The sequence below is a fragment of the Protomyctophum bolini genome, assembly GCF_963924005.1.
Source record: "Protomyctophum bolini genome assembly, chromosome: 13".
In the NCBI taxonomy this organism is placed as follows: Eukaryota; Metazoa; Chordata; class Actinopteri; order Myctophiformes; family Myctophidae; genus Protomyctophum; species Protomyctophum bolini.
In genome coordinates, this window is record NC_137874.1 from 10,588,617 (window position 1) to 10,603,441 (window position 14,825).

Consider the following 14,825-nt stretch of genomic DNA (forward strand, 5'->3'; position numbering starts at 1 on the left):
AACTCAGTGGATATATTAGATAAAGGCATATTGGGAATAATCATTATTCAGCATTTTTTGCTGAATAATTTTTTTCTACAAGCCCATAGCGCGCCACTAAGTGGCGCGCTACGAGCTTGTAGGTCTGCTATTTTTGAAAAATCGACTGACATAGAAACATAGCTTTTTCAGAAAACTGTCAGGATGTAGAAGACATTTTTTAAATCTGATCTCAGGTCAGAATGGGTGAATCGATGAGTTGTGAACCAGAATTGACCGTGGCCCCACCACTGACTAGTCTACCACTGACACTAAGTGGGTCCTATATACAACTATTCACTCAACTTGTGGAACAAAAGACCATTGTTTTGTCCATTGTTTCACACAGCTGCAATGTGTCCTAGTGGGTGGCTATACTGCTGATTGACTACGGTTGTCATGCGAACACGGACTGGATCTGTGCTTAATGAATCTCCTCGTTTACAGTGACAGACGGTGTGTGACAGTGCCTGGGTCTTCAGTGAGGCAGAACCAGCCTAGCAGGAATAGCGAGGGATCACTGCCAGCGCTCCTACTGTACCTGCATGCTGTACTATTCAATACGCCTCCATTGGCTACTGTCTATTTACAGTACACGGTCACATTTACCGTACACGATTACACCCCTCACGCACACTAAACGTCAAATGGAGGCATGCCCACATTCGGCCATTGACAAAATCTAATGTCACAATGTTTTTTTTTGACCAAATACCTCCGTGATGATAATTGTGGGGAACGACTACGGTTTCTTTCACAGTGACATTTTGGATAAATAATCATCAATAATAATGCAGTGAGTGTGCCTGCGACATACTAGCGTCATGTCCAGGGGGTGTACTTGTCCATCAAGATGCCTCACGCTACAGAAACAGGAGATAGGCTCCTGCCCCTATGGGCCTCATGGCTCGGCAAGGCTACTTACTAAATAAAGGCAAATGATAGAACAGCTAGAAATGTCAATGAAGTTAAGAAAATTAACAAACGACCTTTTTTCAAAATTATTTCATTTTCAGTGTTATTCTGCATGATGCCATCCTTAACCTCCCGCATATTCACCGTTATTTTTTCCTTCCCTGCGAACCCCCACCTCCCCCCCCCCACAGGACTCCCGCTTCTCCAGTAAGACTCTGAAGCGAACCAGGAAGTTTGTGGTGGACGGCGTGGAGGTCAGCGTGACCACGTCCAAGATCATCAAGGACGATGAAAAGAAGGACGAGGAGATGAGGTTTCTCAGGTAAACTGGTTCATGAGGTCCGTCTGCTCCTCCTCCTCCACAATGTGTACCCTAGAGATACCAGTGATTCTCAAACTGTCCGTTCGTGAACCTCCCCCAAAAGAATCAAAATATTGTGGAAAAATCTACAAGCTCACCGCTGTGAGCTTGTACGGTATAGATGGATAGTAGAGTTTGTTGAACATTTAAGCAAATCATCTAGAGACCCAATCATTAGGGTCCCGAACCACAGTTTGAGAAGCACTGCCCCCTAGACCACCTTCTACACGTGGGGTCCCGGAACCCCCCAGGGGTCCTTGAGGAGAGGTTCCATCTGGATGACTGATAGTTGGGAACCAGATGGACTCTCACGGGACCAGATGGAGGCACTGACAGTTCAATTTATAGTGAAGACTTTAGTTTAGATGATAATAATAATACTACATCCAATTTATATAGTGCTTTTCTTGGTACTCAAAGTCGCTACACAAGAACAAAACATATATATTCAACTTTATTAAAGTAATGGCTAGTTAAAAGGCTAAAAATGAAGCAAAGAAAACATGAAAAAAGACGGCGATTGGAATTAGGTGGGGAATGTGAGTCTGAAAAAAGGTGTGTTTTGAGGGAGGTTTCGAACGAGGCTTTGATGTGAGTTCCAAAGGGAGGGGGCCCAGAGATAAGATTTTGTACTGTGTCAAAATTGGAAGTTGGTGGTATCTCTTAATTCATATCAAACGGTGTGTCCTTGAAATGTACGGTTACGGTTACCAATCAAAGCACTTGGTTCATCCGGGTGTATACATAGCTGGGCTCTCTGTCTCTGCCTGTCTGTCTTTTGTGCATTCGAACACGCCACTGTGGATATTCATTTTCTGTACCCTGTTGTTTTCTCTTTTGTGAGGCTAAGGAATCCATGAGCTCTGGTCCATTGTTTGGCGAGGGGCTGACCTACGTTGGGACGTCCCTTCACTAAACAAACTTATTTTGGGAATGCTGCTCTTTTGGTTTCGAGGCCTTTTGACATTAGTGTATACAAATGACAGCTTTGGTGGAGACTTGGGTTATAATTTGAAACGTCCAAAATACGGTCTGGGGAACTGCCATTTAGTCTAGTGTCAAGGTTAGGTCATTTTGTCCCTAGAACTGGTTAGGAGAGTTTGGGGGATTAAAAAGACCACAGCGCTAAATTAGAGCAGGGGTTCTCAACAGGTTGAGAACCCCTGAATTTGAGCATTCTTCACTGTTAAAGCTTCATTTGATCAACCAAGAGTGACTTGACTATTCTTTAAGTAGACTTATCGCTGTGTAGATACACATACTGTATGCCTCTGTAGCTGGCGCTGCTGATATTCATTGGAGCGATGCATCAACGCGGCTGCCATATTGTCAGAGGCAATCTCCTGATTGACACACGATTACAACTACCGGAGAGTAGGTCACAAATTATTGGCTTAGGAATGCGACAAAAACTAAAAATATCTGCATGAAATTACAATTGCAACATGCCCCATCATGTCCTCTCGTCTATTGAAGCAGGAGGTCGATTAAAACTCTCGCTTTGTTTCAAATGTCAGACATGTACTTGATGGTGACATGTGATCCAGTGGTGTCTATTGTACTGTATATTGTGTTTGGCACTCCTGTCCTGAGTGGCACTCCAATGGATGTACACAATGCACACTACAAGGTTTTAAAGCATTCATAGTGCACTGCCAGTGCCATCTAGTGGTAGCTGAGGACATTTGATATATGTGGTTTTCAGTTCAGCTTGCCTCAGCCTGTGTCAAACCCTGACACACTTTAATAGTTAAAAAGGAGGAAAAATGTATTGAACCTATGTTCAATAAAGTTTTCCTCCTTTTTAACTATTAAAGTGTGTCCGGATCTGCGTTTTTTTCTATAGATTTTTACTATTTGTATACTTTGTATACCTGCACACCTCGTGAGCACCTGGTTGCTTCCTTGCCTCTGCTGTGTCAAACTATTTTTATAATTTTGTTTTGCCATTTTTGGCCACCCAGCAAATACAGCATACATTGGTAGCATTGACTAGGAACATCATTAGAAAATACATTTACTACATTGTGAATGTATTCATACAGTATAATTATAGCCTATGTTGCAGAACCTTAAAAAAAACGAATAAAAAATACTTAGTTGTAGTTCACCCAAGAAACGATTTATTTTGTATCAGTTACACTCTCCATGAAGCCTTCAATAAAAAATAAATAGTTTTTGTCGCATTCCTGAGCCAATAAATTGAGACTCAATGGAGACTCTTTGAGTCTCCTATACCAGAGAGAGGCCGCCGGTCATCAAAATATTGGCTCAGGACAGGAAATCATGAATTCAAGGCTTCATGGGGTGTATAATTGCTAGAAAATAAGCAGTGTTTCTTTTCGGAACGATACATTTAGTTGTTTGACACTGACATCACCTTCGTCATCATCATCATCATAATTTTTCGAACCGCGTTCGAGATTGTGCATTTCACAATATTACACCAGACTTCCCGGTCCTTCATTGCCATCTCCAGTTCCTGCTTACTGATGCCTGTGTCCCTAGAGATGACATCAGGGAACGACAGTTTTCTACCTCTGGTCTGCTTTGAGGCAGGACTCCAGAGAAGAAGGGAAGATATAACCTCATTGTCAGCTCTGTAGCAGTGGCCAGCAAACTGTGTTCTTGTGGATCGGGACTAGTGAAGAAACACAGGGAAGGTTGCCGTATATTAGATTAGTCGATGGGTGGCTCTTCCAAGACAGATTTTGCGCTCTCATTAGAAGGCGGGTGTAAGTGCCATCCAACCGTTTCTCTAGTTTCTTTGAAAGTGTCCATGTCTCGGAGCCATAGAGTAGAATCGGCTCAACAGTCGTCCTAAATCATTTTTACTTTTAACATCTTACTAAGCTGGGATGACCAGATATTATGCATGTCATTGCAGGCTGACCAGGCCATACCCTTCCTAGTTTGAAAGTCCTTTTGGGAAGAAGATATATATGAACCCAAATACTTCAATACGTCATCAACCTGTTTCAGAGGAGTGTCGTTAAGTGTTTTTATAATGTGGTTATTGTTGGATTTGCATATATTTACGTATTCAGTTTTCGTCTCGCTGAGATAAAGACCAACACAGTTGGAGGCCTGCTCAAGAGACTGGAGGAGAGCCTGAGTGTATTCCAAATGATTGACTGATATGCGCGAAGTCGGTGTCTGTTAGGTATTTAGCAGGATGATGACGACGCCATACCCGTAGTTTGAGAACCCATCAACCCAAACGATCCAATCGGACAACTCCATCTTTCGTCAAGGTTCTTATTGCACGTTAACCCACAAGGTTCATTATTCAAAGACCTGATGTCTGTCAAAATGGTGTTAATATTGGCTCGGAAAGGAAAGGTATTCATTGGTGGGTTTTTTTTTTAGCCACAGCAAAAGTTCCCATGGGAATAGCGATGCTAAAGTTGAAGTGGTTAAAATCACAATGAAATCATGGTTCGAATGGACATTAACGTGTGTGTGTGTGTGTGTGTGTGTGTGTGTGTGTGTGTGTAGACGTCAGGAGCTGCGAGAGCTGCGTCTCCTGCAGAAGGAGGAGCATCGTGCTCAGGCCGTCCTCAACGCCAAACTGGAGGCTCAGAAGGAACAGATGCAGAGACGCTTTGACCAGGAGATGAACGTGAGTGAGCACACACACACACACACACACACGCGCGTCTCGTGTTGTTTGTTTTTAATGTTTTCCTGCTGGGGGGCAGTTTGTTCATATCTGGTATCCTGTGTTTAATGGAAGATGGGACCCCCTGGGTACATGCACGCACGTACACACGCACTCACACGTTGCAAACTTTTCTGGACATTGCAATGGCATACATTCATATCTACGTAGCTTATTATAGCCAATCTGCTATTTTCATTATTTGCGAACAATTGTTTATTTGCTTTTTTCTAAGTTCAATAATTAAATAATAATAATAATAAGGAATAATAAGTTCATGTGGTACAAAGCGGGGAGAGTGAATCACCTCTCACCCTGAATCACCTGCAAACTAAATCTCATTTTGATTGCGTTTGACTTTGATGACTGCAACGTTTCCATAAGCAACGTTCATTGATAGGGTGAACATAATTGGGGTCTTGACAAAAACCTTCAGTGGTGATATTGTATTGACCCCCCCCCCCCACACACACACACACACACACACACACACACACACACACACACACGCGCAGGCCAAGAAGAAGCACTACGACACGGAGCTGGAGTGCCTGGAGAAGCACCAGAAGCAGACCATAGAGAAGATGGAGACGGACCACGCCGTCAAACTGAGAGACGAGACAAAGCGCATTCGCACCGAGCAGGACCGGGACCACAAGAGGTTCCAGGATCAGATGAAACACAAGAAGAAAGAGGTAGGTGTATGGGGGTGTGTGTGTGTGTGTGTGTGTGTCCCTGCTCTGAGGGTTCAACTCCCTCCTTACTGGCCTACGCCGGGACAACGCTCCACACCTGCAGACTCACTCCCAATCTTCTGCCGCAGTCACCTCTTCAGACTCCATCTTAGGCCATAGCACTTGCCATAGTACTTGCCCGGCTAGCCTACAGGCGTACTGTATGCAACTTATGTAACTTAAATAGCACTTTATGTAGACATAGTAGGGCATTAACCCATTCTGGGCGGGCACCCATTTTGGTGTTAGCATCATGTTATGCTTTAGCTATTGAAAAATATCAGATCTACAAGCTCATAGCGCGCCACCGAGTGGCGCGCTACGAGCTTGTAGGTCTGCTATTTTTGAAAAATCGAAGAACGACTGACATTTTGAGAATCTGATCTCAGGTCAGAGTGGGTTCATCAGAGCAGTGTGTGTCCGGTGGAAACCTCGTATGAATCTGATCTCGGGTCAGAATGAGTTAAGCAACTCGACTAGTAAATCCACTAGTCGACCTTGTTGGTACTAGTTGATAAGAAAAAGAAAGTGTATATATATTATTTCTTTCTCCCGATTTTGTAGGCCTCAAGATCAGGTAGATTATAGTTATAGTAACCAATGTACACAGTTTTTAAATGTACAAAGATTTATTTCCACCATCAAAAATACATAATAGGTAGTTAAACAACTAGTCGACTAGTAAACTAGGCAACTAGTCAACTAGTAAAAATGACTAGAAGTGAATGCCCTAAGACACAGTTTCATTAGATAGATAGTCCACTGTTAGGTTCTTACCTTACGTATGATTCACAATGACTATTTGTTATGTATTTGATGTATTACCATGTTTTTTGTTCTTGCTTACTGTCAATTGCACTGGATTAAGAGCGTCTGCTAAACGCCTAAATTGTAAATGAGTAGGATCCCAAACCCAAACGTTCCATGAACCATTTGGGATCTTTTGATTTTGTGCATACTACAGAGTAAAGTGTCTTTTTCATTATAAGCTCTTCCACGTCCATGCTCTCTTTGAATGTTCTTATTACGTGACGTCCTGCTGAATGCAGCTAACCCCGTGCTCTTGAACATTTAATGTAGGTAAAGCAATCGGTGGACAAGCTGAAGCTGTCCAGGAAGCAGCGGAATGAATCCTTGAAACAGAGAATGAACACCTTCCAGCAGAACAAGATGACCGATGTAAGCGTTTACCCAATTGATTTATACCGTTGGGGGAAGCTGGGGGGTGTTCGAAATATGCTGGTGGTCAGGAGATAAAAAAAAAACAAATCTTGAGAACCACTGTTGTATAATCCGTCACTGTCGGGAGGAAAGCGCTTAACTAACATTTTTGAGGATTTTATTTATTTATTTTCATGAATCAATGCTATTGACCCACCCTTTCCATCTGTGTGTTGGTTAAAGAAACCAATGAACCAATGAAAAGTATTAAAAAGCGCTTCGGACAATCTTAACTCAAACTGTCTGCTAAAGCAGCTAACTCCGCCACCTCTCCCCCCTCTCATGCAAGTAATTGACAAATATGTAAAGTCACAATACCAACTTTGATGAGGCTGTATTACATTGTTTAAAAAAATATAAGATGTTCTTCATTCCCTGAAAAAATCCTGAACATTTGACATTTTGGAGTGAGGTGGTTTCTGTACGGGAACCCCATTTGGTGTTTTAACTATTGAAAAACAGCAGATCTACAAGCTCATAGCGCGCCACCGAGTGGCGCGCTACGAGCTTGTAGGTCTGATATTTTTTTTAAATCGTGAAAATGCGGCACATATATTCTTTCAGAAGACTTTTTTTTAATTTATTCCGACGTCGGGCCTAAATGTTAACTTTTTCTTTTCTGTGTTTCAGGAGGAGACCTTCCTGTCCAAGCAGAAGAACTACCTGGACACCACACTGAAGAGGATCATCTCAGACAACAAGAGGGAGATCTCTGAGACCGAGAGGGACTGTCTGGAGAAGAAGCAGACGCTTATCAGAGGTACACATGATACACATTCAGAACCGGTTTGAGCCAGCCCAGTGACGAGTAATGCACCCCGGGGCAGGGTTAACTTATTTGGTGCATGCATTGCGTGTGAAATCAGGAGATTAACTGGGGGGGACATTTAACAATCTGGAAGCCTAGCAGAAGAAAGGCTTACAAATATCGAGATTAGGCTTACAGATATCGAGATTTGGGAGTATTAATGCACTGTATGTACTTGGCCTCGTTCTGCTTGATCAGGTGGCCAGGTGTGGTACATCAGGAGTTCTCAACCCGTGGGTCGCGACCCCTCGTGGGGGTCGCCAAATTATTTTGGGGGGGGGGGGGGTCCCCAAATAAAATAAAATAAAAAATGTTTTGCAACTGAATGGCTAAAAAAGAGTTTACATAAGTACATGCATACACCTTCCCTAATAATTATATCTGGTTTCAGTATTTATTCATGGTGTATTGTCTATTTTTAAGGTTATTGTAGCAGTCAATTTATATTGGGGGTCGCGAGGGGGGGCGGGGCGGGGGTCCCGAGACATTGCCAAAGCATTTCCGGAGGTCCCCGGGCCATAAAAGGCTGAGAACCCCTGTGGTACATCAGCCTCTTTGCTGTATTTGAGTTTTGGTTTGCTGGACAAATACACTTAAGATAATGTACTGTACTGTACTGTACTGTACTGTACTGTACTGTACTGTACTGTACTGTACTGTACGTGGTATGGCAATGTTCCAGTATTAAACCCTAAGCACACCAAAGGGTTGAGACGGTTTTCAGCGGTGTCCCAGCGGTGTGATATGTCCTGTTGCACGCTGACCCGCGTCGTCCCAAGTTGGGACGACGCGGGTCAACGCATGGGATTCAAATGCCCAAACCACACCAAAGGGTCACCATGCAACTCCTTGCAACCGTTTGGCCCCAAGGAGTTGACCCTTTGGTGTGGTTAGGGCTTTAGAAAACATTTTCTTTTAAAGATTTCACCCGTTTGCAATTGTTGGGTTACAGTGTTGAGAGAAAGCACTGTGGTGGTTTACAGTAGACTACCATCGTATCTATTCTAAACCACTGATCAAACATCAGCTGATGGGGATTCATAAATTAATTTGAGGTTTTGTTTTTTTTGTTTTTAATCTATTTGAGAGGGACAAAATGTGGTGTTACGATGGATGCATTTGTTTTATACTTTTTGATATTCTCATAGAAGTTTATGATGCCTTTGCATTGGGCATCAGTGATGCTAGCTACAGTACATAGTTACCAACAAAAAGCAAAATGCTTTTTGTTCTGTAAGATGTTTTTATTCTGTAATCGATTGGCTCGGCTCTTGCGGACTACATAGTAACACTTTGACTACTATTCACGAATTTAGATTAATTAGTAGAACACTTTCGCTGCGATTCGCGAGTTGCCCGAGTTATGTTTCCATTGTTTAATCCACGTTTTTAAGTCATACTGGTCAATCCACCGAGTCCCTGTTGTTTACAATGGGGAAAGTTGCATAGCAGCGTGCGCGGCTGCCCCGTCCTGCCTGTTGTTGAGGTCGGCACTTTGGAATATCTTTCAACACGACAACAAGCCATTACGCCGTTTTTAAAGTGGGTTTTCACGACGAGCAACTCAGCGGTCGGTGCACTGGCTGTTCAAAGGTCACTTTAAACATAGGCAGTCTAGCCTGGAAGACGATCGTTTAATCCCCGGCATTAAAACTCTTAAACAACAAACTGTATTTTCTTGTTTAAATTGATAATGTCTAAAACGTTGAAGTAAACGAATTAAAAATTAACAAAAACGGTTAGTTTAATACGCACTCGCATCTCTATCCCTCCTTCTACCATCCGTCCATCCCTCGGTCACCTCATCAGGGCGAGAAGCGACCATCTGGGACCTGGAGGAGAAGAGTCTCTATGAGAGACACCAGCTGATGAAGCAGCAGCTCAAAGATCAGTACTTCCTCCAGAGGCACCAGCTCCTCAAGAAGCACGAGAAGGTAACGTAAAACGCACCGTTCAGTTTGACCGCTTGGACACTATATAGCGTCCCTCTGGGCTACTGCGACGTGTTCCACACGTGCAGTCAGTTATCTAGTGTAGCCCTTGGGGAATCTGACCGGCTAAGTATAGGGAGGGACCGTGGGAATACTAAGTATAGGACTTAAGTTGTTAAAATGTATTAATTTCATCATGCAAGAATGTCAAGCTTAAACCCTCTTTTAAAGCTCTCCTTTGATAACCTGGCCACAACATGTCATGCATCCGTCAAGTTATTTACTCGATACGTTTTCAATAAACTTCTTCCTACTTCTTTTTCGAACATAAACATTTAAGTTAAGGATTATGAAACGCTTACTTTTTTGTTTTAATATTTCCTTTGTCTTTCATCACAAGTCATAGCTATGTAGAGTCTTGCTTGTTTGGTATTTGGTTTTATTAATTTATAAATGTGGCTGAACCATGTTCTCAATTACAGTAGTAGTAGTATTAATGCCCAGAGAGGGATGTATAGTTACTGTACTGTTACGCCTGTAATTATAACTGTTCATGTACTGTAGATGCGTGTACAGTGTATGTAAGCCCTGCCTGGGCCTGGCGTGTTGATATGACTCGGATTGGTCAGAGGATGGTGAAAGCTGATCCTTTTGATCTGCTGTTCTCCCCACCACCAGGAGCAGGAGCAGATGCAGTGCTACAACCAGCGCATGATTGAGATCCTGAAGGCTCGGCAGCAGCAGGAGAAGGGCCGCCTGCCCAAGATCCAGCGGAGCGAAGCCAAGACCCGCATGGCCATGTTCAAGAAGAGCCTCCGCATCAACTCCACCGGGAGCGCCTCTGAAGACCGGGAGAAGATCAAACAGGTAACAAACAGCTGAGGATCGATGGCGTGGTCATGGTTTGGCGTCAATACAACTAAGGAGTATTTACGTTTTTCTTTTATTTATTTATTATTATTATTACAACAATAATTACACAAAAGGTTACCGTTTGGAATGTTGTTTGCTTTGCATTCTAAACATAATGTACTTTTTCCATGGTTGTAATATTTGTCTTTCTTTCTTGCATTCGTTCTCATTTGTTTCTCTTTATCTCTCGCTTTCTCTCCATCTGTGTCCCGCTCACTCTCTCTACCTCACTCTATCTCACTCTTTCGCTCCGTCCGTCTGTCCGTCCGTCCGTCCGTCCGTCCGTCCGTCCGTCCGTAGTTTTCCCAGCAGGAGGAAAAGAGACAGAAGGCGGAGCGGCTGCACCAGCAGCAGAAACATGACAACCAGATGAGGGAGCTGATTGGCCAGTGTGAGGGAAATGTCCGGGAGCTGCAGCAGCTACAGGTGACACTTCCACCCCACTTCTGTTTCTGCCGAATTAGCATATCGTCTCTGTCGGGCGGAAAAGTCATGTCCAAAACTGTGCCTTTTCGAGCTTGTAGATCTGCTACTTTTGATGCTTGTGTGACGCTGTTGTATGATCAAGTAGGGCATTTATTGACAAAAAAACTAAAACAAACATGAAGAAGGTTTCTGCCCGACAGCAACAATGTTAATGTTTGGGTCCTTTATATGAAAATCACTTTTATGATCACTGGTCTGGACCATGGATCTTCAGACCCACTGGCGGAGAAACACCGCCACCTAGTGGCTAACTGTGTCTGTGAAATTATGTCACGTTACAGAATGAGAAGTGCCACCTGCTGGTGGAGAACGAGACCCAGAGGCTGAAGTGCCTTGACGAGCAGCACAACCAGCAGCTGAGGGATTGGAGAGACCAGCTGAAGCCAAGGAAGAAGGTACTGCCTGTTCCATTGAAGACCAACCATCTTACAATAAATGCACCATGTCTCTATACGTACGCACGCACAAAGAAAGGAAAAACTGACAGCCTAGCCTTGTTTCTTGTCTCTCCCTGTCTTCAGGCCCTTGAGGATGAGTTGAACCAGAAGAAGCGAGACCAGGAGAAGTTCTTCAAGATGAGCGAGGACTCGGAGTGTCCCAACCCCAGCTCCCCCAACAAACTCACCAAGTTCCTGCCTTACGCCGACTCCTCCACCACGTAAAACAGTCCCCGCTCTAGACCCTGGCCAATATCGGCGTGACGCCCCATCAGGACCAAAGTACTTGCACGTGCACGCACACACACAAACGCACGCGCGTACATGCACACCTACTATACACATGAATGCCTACTGCTGCCTGCCGCATGCCTGCCGCGTAAAGCCTAATTAATGCTCCATCCCGTGCCAGTATCGCTCACTGGAAAAGGAAAGTGAAACGGCAGACCCTTTTTGAGGTTGGCTGTTTTCGCAGTGCGACTCTGTCCTGCAGCAGAGCGCGAGGCTCAACTTTCTTTTACCTTGTTGGTAAGGGAAGAATACTTATCCCTCCTTTATTTTCCTTTAACCGTTATTAGATATTTATGTTTTAATTCAAGTTTTAGATATTTACTTTAACGGAAGACAAAAAAAGTGTTGTGTTATGAATATGTGACATCTTCATATAGCATCTGCTCTCGTGTTGCCCGTCTACTAGTGTTTTTGATTTATTTTCTCTTTTGAGTATGACATTTACCAGTCAAACATGAGGCAGTGAGAGAGGCCCAAGGGCCTAATTCAAACTGGTTCATGCCAAAAATTGCTTTAAGTTTTACTTCCGGTGGCCCCCTAACATGTGTTCCAATGAGTCTTTAGGTGTGTGTGTGGTTGGTTGGTTGGTTGGTTGGTGGGTGGATGGTGGTATGAAATTGTTTCCAAAGACGGAAGCCTAATGCATAATGTGTATACCGTACTCGCGTCGTGTTTTAGAAGTCATGATGCGTCATGAAGTTCTGTTGAGTTGGACCCGGCAACTGAGCACTTTTTCTTTATCCCACAATGTTATCTTCCTCTTCCAAAGATTGTTATACTGAAAAACACATGACTCAAAAATGAACTTTCTGTTCGAATTTGTGCCTTTTTTTTGTTTTAAGTTCAACATTTTGTGCTTTGAATCTGATGCATTCATTCATTTGCCAAATTCTATTGTATATATATTTTTTTAAATAATTTCGTTTTTTTTTTTTAATCAGCTTGGATTGGAGGGATATTTAATGTATGTAAAATTCAGCTTCAACACAATATTAATCTATGATTGAAAGTAACCCCTAGGCTTTGAAGGATTTGCATATTTTGTTTGATATCTTGTTTTGAAATGGGGTGGGGTCACGGGGTGAGAGTTCTATCCAAAGCTTAAATTAGAATTTATTTCATATTGTTTGAATATATATATATATTTAAATTTATACATTATCTTTTTTGAGCGGTATGGTTAACAAACTAGGGAAGACTAATAGTGTTTCATGTGAAGTGTTACTATTATGTCTAATATATCTTTTTTGTTGTCATTTTACTGTAAAAGTTCTTTCTTTCACACTGGATGGGAACTGATCAAGCCAAAGCAAAATACTGTTATTTTTGAAGGATCTTAGCAATCATAGGAATTAAATGAAAAGTTCATCAAATGTGTATATGTTTATATTAAACTGTCTGCTAGCCAAAGTGCAATATTATGTTATTGTTCAGTTCTAAGAGGCTTATTATATTATATTTTGCTGACCAAACTGTGCCTTCCCGAGCACTGAGAGGGGGGGGGGGGCTGTGCGTGTGCGATGAGGGTTTCGTTTCTGAAATGCTAAAATATATATGTGTTCTCTTACTTGAAATGAATCACCCAATGGTTAAACTATGATCTATAGCTGATTCCATCCACAGAAATGTCAGTAACTGATGAGTGACTTAGATTAGCTATACTTCAGTCAGGAATACAACAGTCTGGACTGGGATGTTCACACCAAGCACTATAACTATCATCATTGTCTTTATAGTTGTGGTGTGGAGACAAACTATTTGTAATGAAACTGTGTGGGGTTTATTTTTAAGGCAGTGCACCATTTTGGTTTGTTTTGTATGCTACAAATCTTCAATTTAAACTGAAACTAAACTGCAGCTTAAGGCCTTGCTGGTTGCTACCTTTCCTAGAGGGGGTGGTGGTATTATTATGTTTTTGAAGACCCATTTGACCTGTAGATTGAAGACTGGTCATAATCAGGTACTGCTAAATATACATCTCTCTCTCTCTCTCTGTATCTTTCTCTCTATTTCTCTCTCTCTCTCCATCTCTTGCATTCATTAGTTTTGTGTAATTTGGTTGTAAGGTTTTTGCCACGTTTGGTGGCTACGTCATGTCTTCCTCGTTCAGTTTACATTGCATTATTTGAATGGAGGGGGGTGTGCATGTGAATGAGACTGTCCAGCACAAGGAACCACTGTTGTAAATACAATTAATAAAAAGTTATTTTCTAATTTCTATCCTAAGGGTTTTTTGTGTGTGTGTGTGTGTCATCAGTTGTTAAATATTCCCTACTACAGTACTATAGCGTGCCATTTGTCAACATTTTTGAGGATTTGAAAAAGACAAAAATCACGAAAAACCATGGACCATGGTCTCGGACGGCATGCTATAGCGTGCCGTTTTTCACCATTTTTGAAGATTTGAAAAAAAGACTAATCCCAAAAAAACTGTCCATGGTCTCAGATACTGTATATAGCCATACCTAGTGTCATCGCTATAGTTATAAAATAGTTATTAGATCAGTTAACACTATCTTCTTCAAAATAAGAACTAAATAATGCCCCAACTCTTTAGGCATCATTTTGATGGGTAGAGCGGCCCGCAAGGTTGCCAGTTCGAACCCGGGCTCCCCCAGAGTTAGTGTTTACGTGTCCTTGAGCAAGACACTGAGCCCCTAATTGCTCCTGATGTGCTGGTTGGTGCCTTGCATGGTTTCCGCTGCCATTGTTGTGTGAATGGGTGGGCGGTGGTGGCCTCAGGGTTAGAGGAGCGCCCTTGTTGCCGAAAAGGTTGCCGGTTCGGTCGGGAAGTGATTGTCATCACTCACCCAACACCGCTGAAGTGCCCTTGAGCAAGGCACTGAACCCCCAACTGCTCCAGTGTAGCTGCTAGTGCTTAGTGGCCAACAGTATAAGACTGTGGTTGTACTGGTCAGCTCCCAGGTTTTAATGTGTGCATGTGTCTGTGTGTCTATGTGCAGGGCGTTGCTGAAAATCAGCACTTGTGCTCAGCAACTACCCTGGGTAAATAAAGGATTAAAAATAATATATATATGGCAGTTGGCAGC

General features: G+C 42.8%; 1 protein-coding gene across 1 annotated transcript in view; it reads left to right on the forward strand.

Moving 5' to 3' along the window:
- stk10 (serine/threonine kinase 10) overlaps nucleotides 1-13,987 on the forward strand; it is a 67,397-nt gene extending 53,410 nt beyond the window's left edge. The window contains exons 11-20 of the mRNA XM_080780305.1: nucleotides 1,125-1,255; nucleotides 4,793-4,916; nucleotides 5,471-5,650; nucleotides 6,770-6,868; nucleotides 7,541-7,670; nucleotides 9,528-9,652; nucleotides 10,328-10,516; nucleotides 10,862-10,987; nucleotides 11,329-11,442; nucleotides 11,569-13,987. Coding sequence (XP_080636431.1) covers nucleotides 1,125-1,255; nucleotides 4,793-4,916; nucleotides 5,471-5,650; nucleotides 6,770-6,868; nucleotides 7,541-7,670; nucleotides 9,528-9,652; nucleotides 10,328-10,516; nucleotides 10,862-10,987; nucleotides 11,329-11,442; nucleotides 11,569-11,709 — 1,359 coding nt within the window. The 3' untranslated portion in view covers nucleotides 11,710-13,987. The remainder of the gene's footprint in view (nucleotides 1-1,124; nucleotides 1,256-4,792; nucleotides 4,917-5,470; nucleotides 5,651-6,769; nucleotides 6,869-7,540; nucleotides 7,671-9,527; nucleotides 9,653-10,327; nucleotides 10,517-10,861; nucleotides 10,988-11,328; nucleotides 11,443-11,568) is intronic.
- Nucleotides 13,988-14,825: the final 838 nt, after the last annotated feature.